Below are 14776 nucleotides of genomic sequence, written 5' to 3' on the forward strand. Positions count from 1 at the left end.
GGTATTTTTACTTCATAAAACTTCCTTCTGCCTTTATTATGCCCTTATATAGCCTTATGTAAGGCGCATCTTGCAATCTTCAAAGATAGAAAATATTTTCCTGCGATTGAATTATCATAATTCAACGGATTTAAATCATGATTTTTATTTCATTCAGCTACCAGAGATTCATACTCTTGAAATATTTTTGAAAATTGTGTATCATATTTTCATTGCAAGCAAATGAAAGATAGCAGTTTGGTTGGAAACTAATGTTTACTTTTCTGCCTCAGAGTCAACTTTCATTCGTGGACAGCCTTCGTTTCTTTGCTCAAGACTCGCACCGATTACATAATACTCGTTCTCCAAACGACGCGCATAGAACCACACAGTGCAGTTCAAACACTCAAAAAGAACCAACGTCTCTCTCGATGGTTAAAAACAATTAAATGTGTTCTTTTATCAAAACCTTTTAAGCAAATTTTTTTTTCCTTTCTCAGGAAGAATGCAAAGCCCCCTTTTCACTTGAATTTAAGTGGTTGATAAACTTCCAACCTTATTTGTTTGGCCTAATTTGCATAAATTATGTAAACATACAGATATAAGGATAGGCCTATACCCGGCCTCAGAATGAAACCTTGAAACCAGCTGAATCCATATCAAAGAGAAAAATCAAAGAAACATATTGTTGAAAGTTTGAGGAAGATTGAATGAATAATGAGAAAGTTATGAGCATTTTAATATTGAGATCAATAATGCCATGTAGATCCTCCTATTGGCAATGCGACCAAGATCTGTGATGTCACACACGTACAACTCCCTCATTACTTTAGTACTTCTTTCACTTATATTCTCACTTTTATAGAGTCTATCACAAGGTGATGTGTTCTCTTTATGAGAGGACAAGTACAGAGGTTTCACAACATTATATCATTGATGAATCGTTTGTCATATGATTAGAATGAGCAAAAAGAGATGTTTTGGGGTATATATTTTCAGTGTCCAAAAGGGGAGAGTTGCTCATCTGTGACATCATAGATCTTGGTCGCATTGCCAATGGGAGGATCTCCATAGCATTAGTGATCTCGACATTCAAATGCTCATAACTCTTCTATTGCTAGTCCTATTTTACTCAAACTTTTGTTGATCTTATTCTTTGATTTTTCTGCTTTCACAAAAGCTAACTTGCTCCAAGAGTTTCATTCTCCTTTAACAAAGTCTGTTCTCACAAAGGGGCGTGGCTGGTATATTCTTTGAACTCCTGGGGAGTGTTTCATCAACATTTTTGTCCGACAAGTTGTCAGATCTGACATCTTTCCTTGATTCTGATTGGCTGAGAAGCACTGTTACTATGGTAACTGTCGGATAAATGGGACTTGTCGGATAAAACGTCCGACAAGTCCTTTCATGAAACGCCCACCAGATTACAGAGGCCTAGTCTGAATAACACACAATAAATACATTCATATCAATACCATACAATAAATCTATATTCATGCGAGGAACTAAAAAGAAAATGAAATAATTATAAAGATGAAATAATTTCTTACAAGCTAAACAATAACATTCAACCAAAGGGAAGCGGAGTGTGGGTATATGAATTAAAAAGAGATATTCTGTCTAAGAGTAAAAAGAACTCTCATTCAGATTAGCATATTGCTATTTGTTAGCTCCACTAACCAAATGTTTTTTTGTTGAATCTAACGTTTCATGCAAATGTATTTGATAGCAGGAATTGTTAATAAATTCAATTCAATAGAAATCGTTTTTTTTTTCCAAACATTCAGTTTTTTTTCTCTCTCTTTCTTCAAATCTGACGTAAAAGCAAAGAGAACTCGCCTGGGTCATTTTAAACCGACCCCGTTTCTATTATCCATGGCGCCACCATCCCCGCCATCTTAACCACCCCATCCAATCACAACACCGTGTGACTTGCCGTATAGTATAATGAACTAAAAAATCAGTGAGGGGACCAGATATGGCGTATGACGCAAAATTTATAAAAAGCTGCGAGAGAGTGGAACAAAAGAACAAACATTTTGACCCTTTTACTACAAATAAACTATGAATTTGAGATGGACTTTTACATCATATTTTTTTCTTCCAAAAATGATATCGTATTTCACCCATTTTTATTTTCCTTTACTTTCTTAACCCTCCCCCTTTTTTTTTTGGGGGGGGGGGGGTCCATGGCCCAAGCCCCAATCTTTACACCATGTGACTGCGTGATATAGCTATCTATTTCACAACCTGGGATCATCAATCAGACAATGGAATGCAGACTTGTGTCACGTGACAAAACTGGCATCATCAGTGTCATCCTGGAAATAGCCCTTCCCCTTATCATCTGGGTCAGCATATACATGAGCTACATTCACACCGAATAAACCGGTGACACTTGAAAACATTCTCCATGCTATGTGGCCATCATTGCGAGAAACCTCGACATTCGGATATGAAACTCACGGCAGATTCAAAGCTAATTTAAGTAATCACAGAGAGCAATTTTGAGAGAAACGCTTTTAATGGCTATATATTGCCATCACTGGCGGAAGGCCGGGGCGAAGTGTAAGGGGGCATTTAACTCCAGCCCCCCCCCCCCCCAAAAAAAAAACAAAAAAAACAAAGAGAAATGGTAAGATATGATATTATTTACCTAGTATTATGTAAAATCTATCGCAAAATTTGATATTCGCTGAATGTCAAAATCTTCGCTCTTTTGCGACTTATTTTGGAAATTTGCCTCATACGTGACTTGTCATACGCCATGTTAAGCCGTGTCAAAATGTTTGGCTCATTGCGCCACTTGTTACCATGATAATTACCGTCCTCGTTATGTATGTTAGGGACCGGTACGTGTGTGTTCATCACCATGATCCGTCAACATTTTGAAACTGGTCGCACACAACCAATTCCATTCAAGCGTTTCGTTCTATACGGGACTCAATCCACATCCAAAGGAATGAAATACAACACATTTGTTTTCTTTATGTTTCAAGTAGCATCAAAACCAGGGGCGGATCCAGGATTTTCCAAAAGAGGGGGCACATTTGGAAAAGCAAAAAAAAAAGAAAAAAGTTCTTCACTTTCAAAAGGGGGAGGCACACTTGTGTTTTAACGGCATTTTTTTTACAAGTTTCAAGTTTATTTTTATTGATTTCAAATCCAAACATAAAGGATTAAAATTTAAATGAAATGCACAATTTTTTTTTTACAAATTATCGAACATAAGTTACAATGATAAATTAACATTTCTAACAATAAACAGAGTCACAAATTAAACGAAACTAAAACAAAAGGAGAAACATTACAAAACAAATCAAATGCAGGAAAAAAAATCAACTATATGCCGTCAGAAACTGTTTCATCAGGGCATAATTATTCTTATCAAAACAATAATCATCAGGCATTAATTTTTTACATTACAAATTTCAATTATGCCTCTCAAAAGGGGGGCACGGGCCAGCTGTGCCCCCCCCCCTGATCCGCCAGTGATCTCAACATTAAATTAGAAACATAACTCGTCTGATGAGAACGGGGACCGGCACCCCGGTGTATTCTTCTGTTTCTGTCCATCTTCATTTATTACATATTACTTTATATCCACCGTCAAGGATAAGGCAGGTATCATATAATGTAATATACCATGTCATCTATTCCCTCCCATTTCACGTTGCATGCATGCAATTATTAATCGCTCTACACTGCAAAAACTCTGGTGTTGATTTAACACCAGCCCGGAATCTATATATGTCCACACCAGAGAAGTGTTAAACAACGCCAGGTTCGTTTTGGTCTAACGCCAGATAGGTTTTTATACAACACCAATTAGTATTAAAACAGCATCGGTTTGATCCCAAACTGGTGTTGTTTCAATACTTCTCTGGTGTGGACATATAGATTCCGGGCTGATGTTAAATCAACACCGGAGTTTTTGCAGTGTACAATGTATTGTTTATACATTTAATTCACAACGGAATGAAAAAATAAATATTTCATATTCATTGATTTGTAGTTCTTCTTTTAAGAAGGCGAAACTTATAAGAGCCATGAAAATCATATGTGATGATGAAAATTAATATGAAATGTCAGGAATGTTGAGCGAACAACGCACATGACACCAAAAGCATTTGGGCTCTGTGTAATTTGTTTTATTATCAAAATATTCAGGCGCATGACTAATTCTAGGCTTAAAGTTTGAAATAAGACCCGGGGGGGGGGGGCCACTTCCATTGACGAGTGGATACCATGCGCGACCACGGGGTCTCGAAAAGCACCCTGAACACGTATTTTCCATGTTCTGAAAATGCACCTCTTAACAAGTATTGGTGTCTGAAACCCTACCCTTAACAAGTATTGGAAACAAAACTATACTCTTGGCAAGTATTCCCTGAAATGAACCCCTAAACAAGTATACAGCGATATTTTATTGTTGTGTCACGCATCCGTCGGTCGTCGGTTTTACCTAATTTACACACCATTTGGTTTATACGGCCCCACTTTCCTCACCTCGCGCAAATCGGGACTCTAAACACGTAGTGTTGGGGCAAAAGGACATCCTTTATACATTTTAATTTTGTTTCATCATCCCCGCAAATTTGACCCTAAACACGTAGCTTTCCAAGCGAAATAGATACCCTTTTTTCATTATTTTTGTGTTTTTGACACCCTTATCACGTTACGTACGTAACGTGCCCTATCTTGAAAAAGACATAATTTTTACGTGTTTTTTTGGTCGCGCATGGTATCCACTCGTCAATGTAAGTGGCCCCCCGGGAAATAAGACCACAGTGCAAAAACGCCGGTGTTAATTTAACACCAGCCTGGTATCTATATCGGTCCACACCAGAGAGGTATTGAAACAACACCAGTTTGGCGTTAGGCTAACGCCAATTTGGCATTTAATCAACACCAATTAGTGTCAAACCAATATCGGTTTGATTCTTCAATTCAATTCAATGTTTTATTCTTAACTGGTGTTGTTTCAACACCTCTCTGGTGTGGACCGATATAGATACCAGGCTGGTGTTAAATTAACACCGGTGTTTTGCAGTGCACTTTATGTAGTATCTATCCGTGCACCAAACCGCCTATCTTCACCCGCCTTGCTCGTCATCACGGACAACTCCAAGGAACATTATATGGTCATTCTACAGAAGACGCCCACCCCACCCTGAATAGTATAAGGAACCAGGGATAGCATCCGCATCGGCATGATCGAGGGGGGGGGGGGGTGCCACGGTATTCCGACGGAGGGGGCAGGGGGACCTATAAAGGTCACCACTTTTTATTAAAGAAATATTTAAAATCGTGGTATTATCATACAGGCAGTTGCGTCAACCAAGACACCTTTTTGATACTCTTCTTTTTTCTCTCCCCCCTCACGCGATTTTTCTTATTACTTTTTCTTACCTAATGAGTTGTTAAAAATATACGAGCAGTAATTGATCCCCCCCCCCCCCCTCATATCTACCCCGCCCACTGTCTCTGCCGCCAGTGACCTACATCATTCACCCTCCCCGGCCTTTCGGTGGCATCAATGAGTTTTCCTTGGTGGCATTATCCACTTCAATAGGATGGACTTATCAAAATACAGCACCATCTTATTGTCTACTTCATATTTTCTCTGATCAGATACAGTGGTATACTCAAAATATTTTTCACATCGTTTACGCACAATCTAACCTGAAGAAGCATTTGTGTGTTTCATAAAACTGTTCGGAACGTTACGCCTGAATTTACGTCCGATAGGAACATGTTCTTAGGTAGAAAGTCAAGTACACGTGGATATATGACGTAGCACAAGAAAGGTCACCAGTCGTTCATAAAGTAATTCATAACTTACGAACAGCTTTTTGAAACACCCGCCCGATATACAACTCCATCTCCCTTGCTCCACTTGTTATCAATCCTCCTGTCTTTCCGGATACAAACACCTTCTCATCTAGTCATCTTAATCGTCCGTAGCCGGATCTGTTACTGGACATTATCATTTTCATAACTCCTAGCTGTATTCTAGTGGTGTAATATTTGGAATCACCCATCATAACTTGGCTTTATATACTTCTTGGGCTAAAGCTGTATTTCTAGTTACCATGGCAAACGATTGGAAAACGAATTACGTCGATAAAATCCTTATGGCGTCTGGAAATTTAACACATGCAGCTTTAGTCGGATTAGATGGCGCAATTTGGGCAGCCTCGGATGAATTTAAGGTAAGTTTGTCGAGTTTAATCAACGTACGTCACATTCGCAGAGCAATAATTATCGTCGTTAATTGTAAACCATTAAAAAAAATAATTATACAGCAATGTCTTTGTTTAATATATCCAAAGATATGATTGCACAATTAGTTTAGATCTAAATGTAATTAACTTTCATCATAGAAATGTCATACATTACATGTTGATCCATGGTCAGGCCGAAAATAATTGATACAAAAGGGCAAGATATTGAACTATGAAAGTTAACTTCGTTAAGACAACATTAAGTATAATCCAGCTGTTTATTTATTTTCTACTTCGATTAAAAAAAAAATAGATTAAAAAAAAGTATTTTGGCCTCCTACATTTTTCATTGGGGCACTGTTATTATTATTTTTTTAAGGAATTGTATTATATTTTGTATTGATATAAAGTGATTTATACTGTAATGATAATAATTTTCTTCGAATATTTTTAACACTGTCCAAAACTTTGTATACACATACAAATATAGGCCTCAATATTTTTTCATCCACATTTTATATGTGTTTTACTCTCTCGCTTCGTTCTTTTGATTTGCCAAATAAGTGAAGCGTTACCAATATTAAGACTTTCAATACTAAATTGCCCAATTCGTTTGCTTGTCCCCCACCCACTTGATTTTTAAGGCTACGTTTTGTTTTGGGGGTCGTGTTTTTATTTCATTAAAACCCTCAGATTTTAACAAACGTTGATTCTTTTATATGCAAATTTGGTTCCCCTGAGATTGTTTTTAACATGAATTTAGTAAAATCTTTGTTGCAATAAAATTGCTGGACATAAGAAAATGAAATGGAAGGTTACATCCCCTTAGGCCCTATTTTTTGTTATTTTTTTGGAAAAATAACCATTGCTGGTCTTCTTTATTCATCAAACAAAATATTTTCACAGTGCTAACATTTGCCTCCATTTCTGGAGGGAAATACATGGTTTCTGAAATTCTATATATATATTTTTTTTCTTCTTCCCCGTAATTCTTCCTCTGCTTCTTTTTCATCTTTAATTTTCGTCTTTAATTTTCGTCTTCAATTTTCGTCTTCTTCTTTTATCTTCCTTTTTAAATGTCCTTTTCATCTCATTTTCTTCCCTACTCCTCTCACATCCTGGTTGGCTCTCGCATGCTATCTCTCTCGACATTCCATCGCTCCCCCCCCCCCCCTACGCAGATTAGCAGCGGTGAAGCTGGATTCCTTATTCGAGGGTTGTCCACCGCCGAGTCCCTGCGAGAAAACGGTGTTCTCATTGGCGGCGTGAAGTACGTGCTTCTCCGGGCAGAGGATGACTGTGTCCTGGCGCGGAAACAGGGAACAGGGGTATGCGTTGGCAAGAGCAGCACAGGTATGAAGGAATTTAAGGATCAGATAAGGGCGCCATGGGGGCTTGGGGGGAATGGCTGAGTTGAAGTTGGAAAGGGGATCGGCCCCTACCCTACTTCGCCCTGGAATTCTTAGCGACGGTTAAAATGCCATGAATGACGCCCCCGGTTTTTTTTTTTTTTTTTTTTTTTTTTTGGGGGGGGTCACTGCAACTGGCCAATTGGACAGCATCCGCGAGAAAAAAGAATAGCGGGAAAAGCAGTGTGTTTTTATGGGAAGGCTCGGAACGCGAATAGAGTGTCAATAACGCTAAAAATGAGGGGTGGGGGCTCCCTAAATCACGATGGCCTAACTCGAATAGATTGTGTGGTTTTTTTTATTCAAATCTGGGTGCGTTTTTTACCCCAGAATCATGATTTGAATCTTTTTGAGAGAGTTTCCAGAGTTTAAATGCCTCCACCAGTGCTCCCCTGGAACATTTTTGAATCGCCCCGTCCTCTTTCGAATCAGGGGATGAGAAATCTAGCGATTTATTAACTTCTCATAAACTTAATCGGAGAAACATTAAAAAAAAATGAAAAAGATATGAACTTTATGGGGATCCTGAAACAAACTGTGAAATGAGGAATGGACAGTACGCTCTTCAACAGGACAAATCATAAAAATTTCTTTTATGTACTTGATTTTTTTTCCTGCATAATTTTGGTTCTCTAATTTGACAATGTTAACATTCCACCCCTTATTAATGTTCATGTATTTACCAATGTACCCATACTCGGTATTCATCCTGTATACACCCCCCCCCCCCTTTTACGACCCCCATCTCTCCCACAACCTTCACTCCTGCAAACATTATTCTCTTTCTACAGCCCTCGTCATTGGAGTATACGGAACTGATCATGTACCCGGAAAATCCAATAAAACCGTACAGGACCTGGCGCAGTATTTAGTTGGTCAGGGCATCTAGGATTTGCCCATTTTTTTCTTAAGCAACACAAGGACTTATTATCAAATTTTGTTGGCAATAATGCAAAATTTACCATTCATATTTATTATTTTGTGTTTATGGGAACTCATGTAATTAAGATAACACTGATGTGAATGAAAGCTTATTCTTTAGAAAACATCTTATCGCGAAGAACAGAAATGACGAGGGGAGGATGCGCATTAAACTGGAATGATCCATATTAGCTTCGTTGATTGGTGTAAAGTTTCAGGACTGTTACATTGCTGCTTGGAGGGATGCAGAACAAGCTTCGGAGGGGTGGGGCGTATGCACGGAAATAATTTCCGTGGGCGTATGCTGTTAAAACATCTGATATCGGACCAGTCATGTTGTTAACTCGACCATATTTTCCCCTCTTTGCCTTGCACTCGACAATCACAATCTCATCTTCATTTTTGGTTTTGTCAAAACGTTGTTTTAACGATTGCTAAATTGTAAGGTTCTTCAAAATTGAAAACTGTTTTCATGCAATATCTGGCCAAATATCAGGACACAATACTGCTTTGATAAAATAATTCGTCATGTACACGTTATCCAGATTTCGTTCTCTGATTAAAAAAATATATTTCCGATTACCCTTTCATCCTGAAACTGGCGGCATCGCACATCACTATCAGTGGCTACACAACACTTGCACATTATTTGTAAATCTTTGGAAAGGGCAATGTGCATGAATTTGTTTTTCACTGCCCTAGCGTTCAGATTGGGGGAGGGGAGGCTGGGAGCATGCCCGATCTGACCCCCCCCCAAAAAAAAAAAAAAAAAAAAAAAAAAAAGTTTTTCCACCAAAATAAAACAACAGAAATATTTTCAAAAAATAAGAAAGAACAGGAAATAAAAAAAGGAATGATTTCTGGATATATTGTGAAAATCTACCCAAACTTAAAAGTGTTTTTTTTTTATTAAAAAGGTCAACATTTTGTCTGGCTCTCTTCGTTTGCTCTCAACTTTGTAGAATTTTCTCCCCATATGCCATGTCTTGCCTCCTCAAAATTATGATAATCGCTCGTTGTGATGCTATTCCTGAATAGTAAATACTCACAACAGTCAGCTGCTAGAAATCTGTCTTTAAACACCAAAGTAGCATTCATTCTCCAATAATATCGCGTAATATCAAGGAATTTGAAATCATTCTTCAATACCCATGGAACGAAACGTTTATTATATGAATTACTTTTACATAGGGTTAGGGTTATGAAAGTAAGTATTCGTGCAATCACATGAAAACGTAGAAACTATCGGTATTATACTAAATCAAATAAATAACAACCGTGGCAGCATGAACAGAACAGTAGTAGTATATTAGCAGCAGCATCGGTAGTAGTAGTAGTTATAGTAGTAATAGTAGTAGTCATGGGCGGAAATCTGTCCCGAAAGGTAGGGGGGACAACGGGCTGATCCAGCCTTGGGGGGGGGGGCGCAAAAACATTTTCAGCCATATGTTAATCCCCGATCGGCCGCTCGAAGGTAATTTTTGTCTGTTTCATTGAAGGAGTAGTCCTCATGGTCACTTTTTAGCTTAATTCTTATCAATCAACATAAATATATGATATCATTGTCCTTATTTATATAATGCGAGCGCGAAGCGCGAGCAAAATTTTTTGGGAAAATTTATGTATTTTTTTCCTAAAATTTGAACATTTTGGGCAATGTTTGTTATCCTGAAAAAGATGTATATACATCTAAATATTTACCACGACCGCGAAGTGCGAGCAGAGGTTAACTGATGGAAAATGTACCTGTTAAAGACTGCTTGCAATTAGCCATGAAGACGTTACATATTTCAACAATCAAATAATGCGAGCGCAAAGCGCGAGCTGAAATTTTTTGAAACTTTTACCTAAAGACTGGAAATTCTAAGCACTTTTTGTAACTTAAACATATAATAGGTATATAACTAAACAATTGATGCGAACGCGAAGCGCGAGCGGAAAGTTTTGAGATTTAGACCTAAGAACGAGACACTCTATTCATGTTTTGTAAATCATGAAAAGGATAATTGGGGGTCTTTCTTACACCCGGTCCTTACATAAATAAAGCGAGTGCAAAATGCAGCCAGAAAATGTTCATACCGTTTAATTTGAATTGATCGAAAAGGTACTTCTTAAGGACTGCTTGCACTTAGACATGAAGACGTTACATATTTCAACAATCAATGCCAGCGCGAATCGCGAGCTGAACATTTTTGACATTATTTCAAAAAGAATCGAAAATTTTAATCAATTTTTGTAATCGTGAACAGGGTAGCTATATAACTAAACAATTGATGTAAGCGAAGTGTGAGCAGAAAAATTCGAGATTTAGACCTAAAAACGGGACACTCATGTTTTGTAAATCATGAAAAGGATGAGTAATAGGGGATCTTTCTACATTAATAATGCGAGCACAAAATTTTTGATATTGTAATCTGAAACTGGATAATGATTTAAATAGAGAACAAATTGAATATCTGAATAAACATAAGCGTGTTTCAGATTTAGATTTAGAATCTCGGCATTTTACACATCTATTCTGATCTGTAAAAAAAGAGTCAATTTCAGCTATATATTTTATGCACTTTGTAGGAAAATTGTGAGGTGGATATGGATCACACTTAATATTTCATTATTATTTGAATTTTGACATAGGACCGGGACATCCTTATAGGACAAGTCATATGAAAATGATGACTATCTTCCTATTCCTCTTACTAAGCGCGAGATGAAACAAAAGGGACAATTTAATCAATAATTTTATATCTTATTTATTAACGCATTTTGCGGGCGAGCAATCTGATGATATTATGGCCTGAAAACTGGACATTTCAAGCACTTTTGTAATTAGGAATAGAATGCATCAGTTAAAATATTTTTAACCATCAATGCGAGCGCAAATCGCGAGCCAAAATCTTTGATAAACTGTCATGAAAATCAATATTGAGACATACATAAATCGCCAATCAAAATACAAGTAGCACTATCTGCTACGTTTTGACAATCAGAATTGAAAAGGGATATTTTCAATCTAAATGGAATACACAAAAATAATAGGTACTGAATAAATCGAATTTTGCGAGCGCTCAGTGCGAGTAGAAAATGCCAATATTCAGACCATAAAGCTGTAACTTTTATAGATCACTTTTTTTTTAAATCCGTTTGTAAATCACACAAAATAATGAAAGTTCGATTTCCGAGGTGAAATGTATAATGCACATGTATATTGACTTCCAAACGTGATATTTAAGCTCCATATTGAAAAATCACCTAACAGGCAATGCGAGCGCGAAGCGCGAGCGAAAATTTTATATAGTGACATGAAAGATTCTTTCCAAGTTTTCCCCTCATCTTATTTTATTCACTCTTGAAAATTTGACAAGCAAAATAAACAAAAGTTTTTACCCAAAATGTAAGGTCATTTAGTCCAAAATACATGTATTATTTCGAATGTGAATGATGCATTTTTCTCCATCATAAAAGACCAAAAATAGTAGGGGGGACATTTGATATTGTGTCCCCCCTGGGATTTCCGCCCATGGTAGTAGTAGTAGTAGTAGTAGTAGTAGTAGTAGTATAGTAGTAGTAGTAGTAGTAGTATAGTAAAGTAGTAGTAGTAGTAGTAGTAGTAGAAGTAGTAGTAGGACTAGTAGTAGTAGTAGTAGTAGTAGTAGTAGAAGTAGTAGAAGCAGTAGTAGTAGAACTAGTAGTAGTAGTAGTAGTAGTAGTAGTAGTAGTAGTAGTAGTAGTAGTAGTAGTAGTAGTAGTAGTAGTAGAATTAGTAGTAGCAGTAGTAGTAGAACTAGTAGTAGTAGTAGTTTTAGTAGTAGTAGTAGTAGTAGTAGTAGTGGTAGAAGTAGTAGTAGGTATAGTTTTAGCCCCGTTATTATTATTAGTAGTAGTAGTAGCAGTAGTAGTAGTGGTAGAAGTAGTAGTAGTAGTAGGTATAGTTTTAGCCCCGTTATTATTATTAGTAGTAGTAGTAGCAGTAGTAGCAGTAGTAGTAGTAGAAGTAGTAGTAGCAGTAGTAGTAGAACTACTACTAGTAGTAGTAGTAGCAGTAGTTTTAGTAGTAGTAGTAGTAGTGGTAGAAGTAGCAGTAGTAGTAGGTATAGTTTTAGCCCCGTTATTATTATTATTAGTAGTAGTAGTAGCAGTAGTAGCAGCAGCAGTAGTCGTATAAGTAGAAGTAGAAGTAGTAGTAGTAGTAGTAGTAGTAGTAGTAGTAGTAGTAGTAGTAGTAGTAGTAGTAGTAGTAGTAGTAGTAGTAGTAGTAGTAGTTGTAGTAGTAGTAGTAGTAGTAGTAGCAGCAGCAGCAGCGGCTTGGGGCACTTGGGGGCACCCCCCCCAAAATAAAGAAAGGTGAAATATGATATCATTTCTGAATATTATGTCAAAATCTATCACGAAAGTTTTTCCTCGCATGCTTCTCTCTTTTGCAACTTTTTATAAATTTTGCCCGATACGCCAGGTCTGCATGGCCCCTCATTTTTTTTTGGGGGGGGGCTCATTATGCCATTGTGTTGTTGTACAAGTAGTCGTAATCATATATGATAATTTTGAATACATAATGATAGGCATTAGCGTACCTAAGGGGGGGGGGGCAGGGGGGCAGACTGCCCCCCTTGACGAGTCACAACACATGCAAGAGACGTATCTCTGCCCCCCTGACGAGTCAAAACTGATCTCTGACGAGCTAAGTGGGCCCCTCCTTTGAACTTGAAGACCTTTTTTTTTTTTTTTTTTTTTGTCAATTTATTTTCTGGTGCGAAATGTCCTTTACTTGCGGTTGAAGACCTTTTTTTTTTTTTTGGCGGACGAATTTGCCCCCCCCCCTTTGGAAAATCCTAGGTACGCCATTGATGATAGGGTTTACTAGGGTGTATTTATATTTAAAAAAAATATATTTTCAGTAAATCTTCACAGAAATATTGTAAATCCTTATTCTTATTTCCCTACCGTTCCACCATTTTCCCCTCAAATAATGCTCATATAATAAAGATAACTTTTTTATATTTTACTTTGGAATAAAATAGTCAATAACTTGTACAGAATGTTTATATGTATCATGAAATGTTGTTTAGAACAGAGAGTATGAAGGGTCTTTTTCATTGAATTTATTCCACTTTAAGGACTATGGCTAGGATATTTCACCAAATTCAAAATCAATCGTATTTTTATTTACCTGTACAAGTATACGGTATTCTTTAAAGGCAAAATATTGAGTAAAGTATATATTCTATATTACAATTTGAATCGTATTATTTATCAATGTGATTAAACAATATCGAAAAGTTATACTCATATTTTATTTTTTTAAGCGATTTTATGTTGACAGGAAACTTGGGAATTATAACTTACAAGTGTAAATTGATTACTCTTTTCGTTGTAGATAAAATTTGGTTCGACTTTGTACGTCTTTATTATTGATATTACATGTCACCAGTTAATGATATACAAACATGAATAAATATGATATCTATGAACATTGCAATATGTATTTCTAAGACGAATCTTCTTTACAATATGCAATCAATTCTTGCGCAGTTTATCAGACACGGGGGCAGTGCCACGGGGGGGGGGGGGGGGCGCACGGGGCAACCCCTCGTTATTTTTCAATTAGTGAAGAAAAAAAATGAGAAAAAAAAGAGGGGGAGAAAAGGGAAGAAAGTGGAAGAAGAGCTACTCTAAAGCTCTATAATTCTTTGATAATTATTTAGCATTGTTTGTGGTGGAGCTCTGGAGGGGAGGAGGTCATCCTTCAACCGCTTGGCTCCCCCGCGAACTGCACATACATGAACATTCTCCATCACATACACCTGCTCGTTCTGTAGGCACGTACGGTAGGAGATCCCTCGCATGCCTCGCGTTGCAACACCATTACCGCACTACTCGAGCGTGGTAGTCTCACCTTTCCTAACCCGATATGGGGGCGTGGCACTGTCGTCTAAAAACGCGCGACGTACTTGTTCGCCGTAAAAGGGTGTCCGCCGAAGGAGCGCCACGGGTGGATGCAGGGGGTCTATCGACCTCTCGTGGGTGTAAGAATGAAGGGTTATCTGTTTACAATGATTAGGGCTCATTAAAGGAATATTGAATGGGGCGGGTATATTTCAGGATCGCCCTGGCTTGCATGGTGAGCGACTGTTGCAGAAAGAGTTATTAATGAGAGCTATACATCATGTCCTTCTCTCTGCGATGATTTTAAAGGTATAAGTGAGCTGGTCTCAATTAGGGATGGTGTTCCGAAAAAGTAATATC

The 14776-nt window shown here is 37.5% G+C and overlaps 1 protein-coding gene across 1 annotated transcript; it reads left to right on the forward strand.

Moving 5' to 3' along the window:
* The first annotated feature begins 5544 nt into the window (after positions 1-5544).
* LOC129279662 (profilin-2-like) lies at positions 5545-10741 on the forward strand. Its single transcript, XM_054915765.2, has 3 exons — positions 5545-6194; positions 7388-7559; positions 8407-10741. Exons 1-3 carry the CDS (start codon positions 6075-6077, stop codon positions 8502-8504), a joined length of 390 nt encoding a protein of 129 aa, XP_054771740.2. The 5' UTR covers positions 5545-6074; the 3' UTR covers positions 8505-10741.
* Positions 10742-14776: the final 4035 nt, after the last annotated feature.

This window comes from Lytechinus pictus, chromosome 16 (genome assembly GCF_037042905.1).
Source record: "Lytechinus pictus isolate F3 Inbred chromosome 16, Lp3.0, whole genome shotgun sequence".
NCBI classification, from domain to species: Eukaryota; Metazoa; Echinodermata; class Echinoidea; order Temnopleuroida; family Toxopneustidae; genus Lytechinus; species Lytechinus pictus.

Excerpts from the sequence above, each read along its gene's own strand:
- LOC129279662 (XM_054915765.2), top strand. The coding sequence starts at position 6,075 with ATGGCAAACGATTGGAAAACGAATTACGTCGATAAAATCCTTATGGCG. Across the intron at positions 6,195-7,387 it reads CAGCCTCGGATGAATTTAAG|ATTAGCAGCGGTGAAGCTGG; the intron begins GTAAGTTTGTCG and ends CCCCCTACGCAG. Across the intron at positions 7,560-8,406 it reads CGTTGGCAAGAGCAGCACAG|CCCTCGTCATTGGAGTATAC; the intron begins GTATGAAGGAAT and ends CTCTTTCTACAG.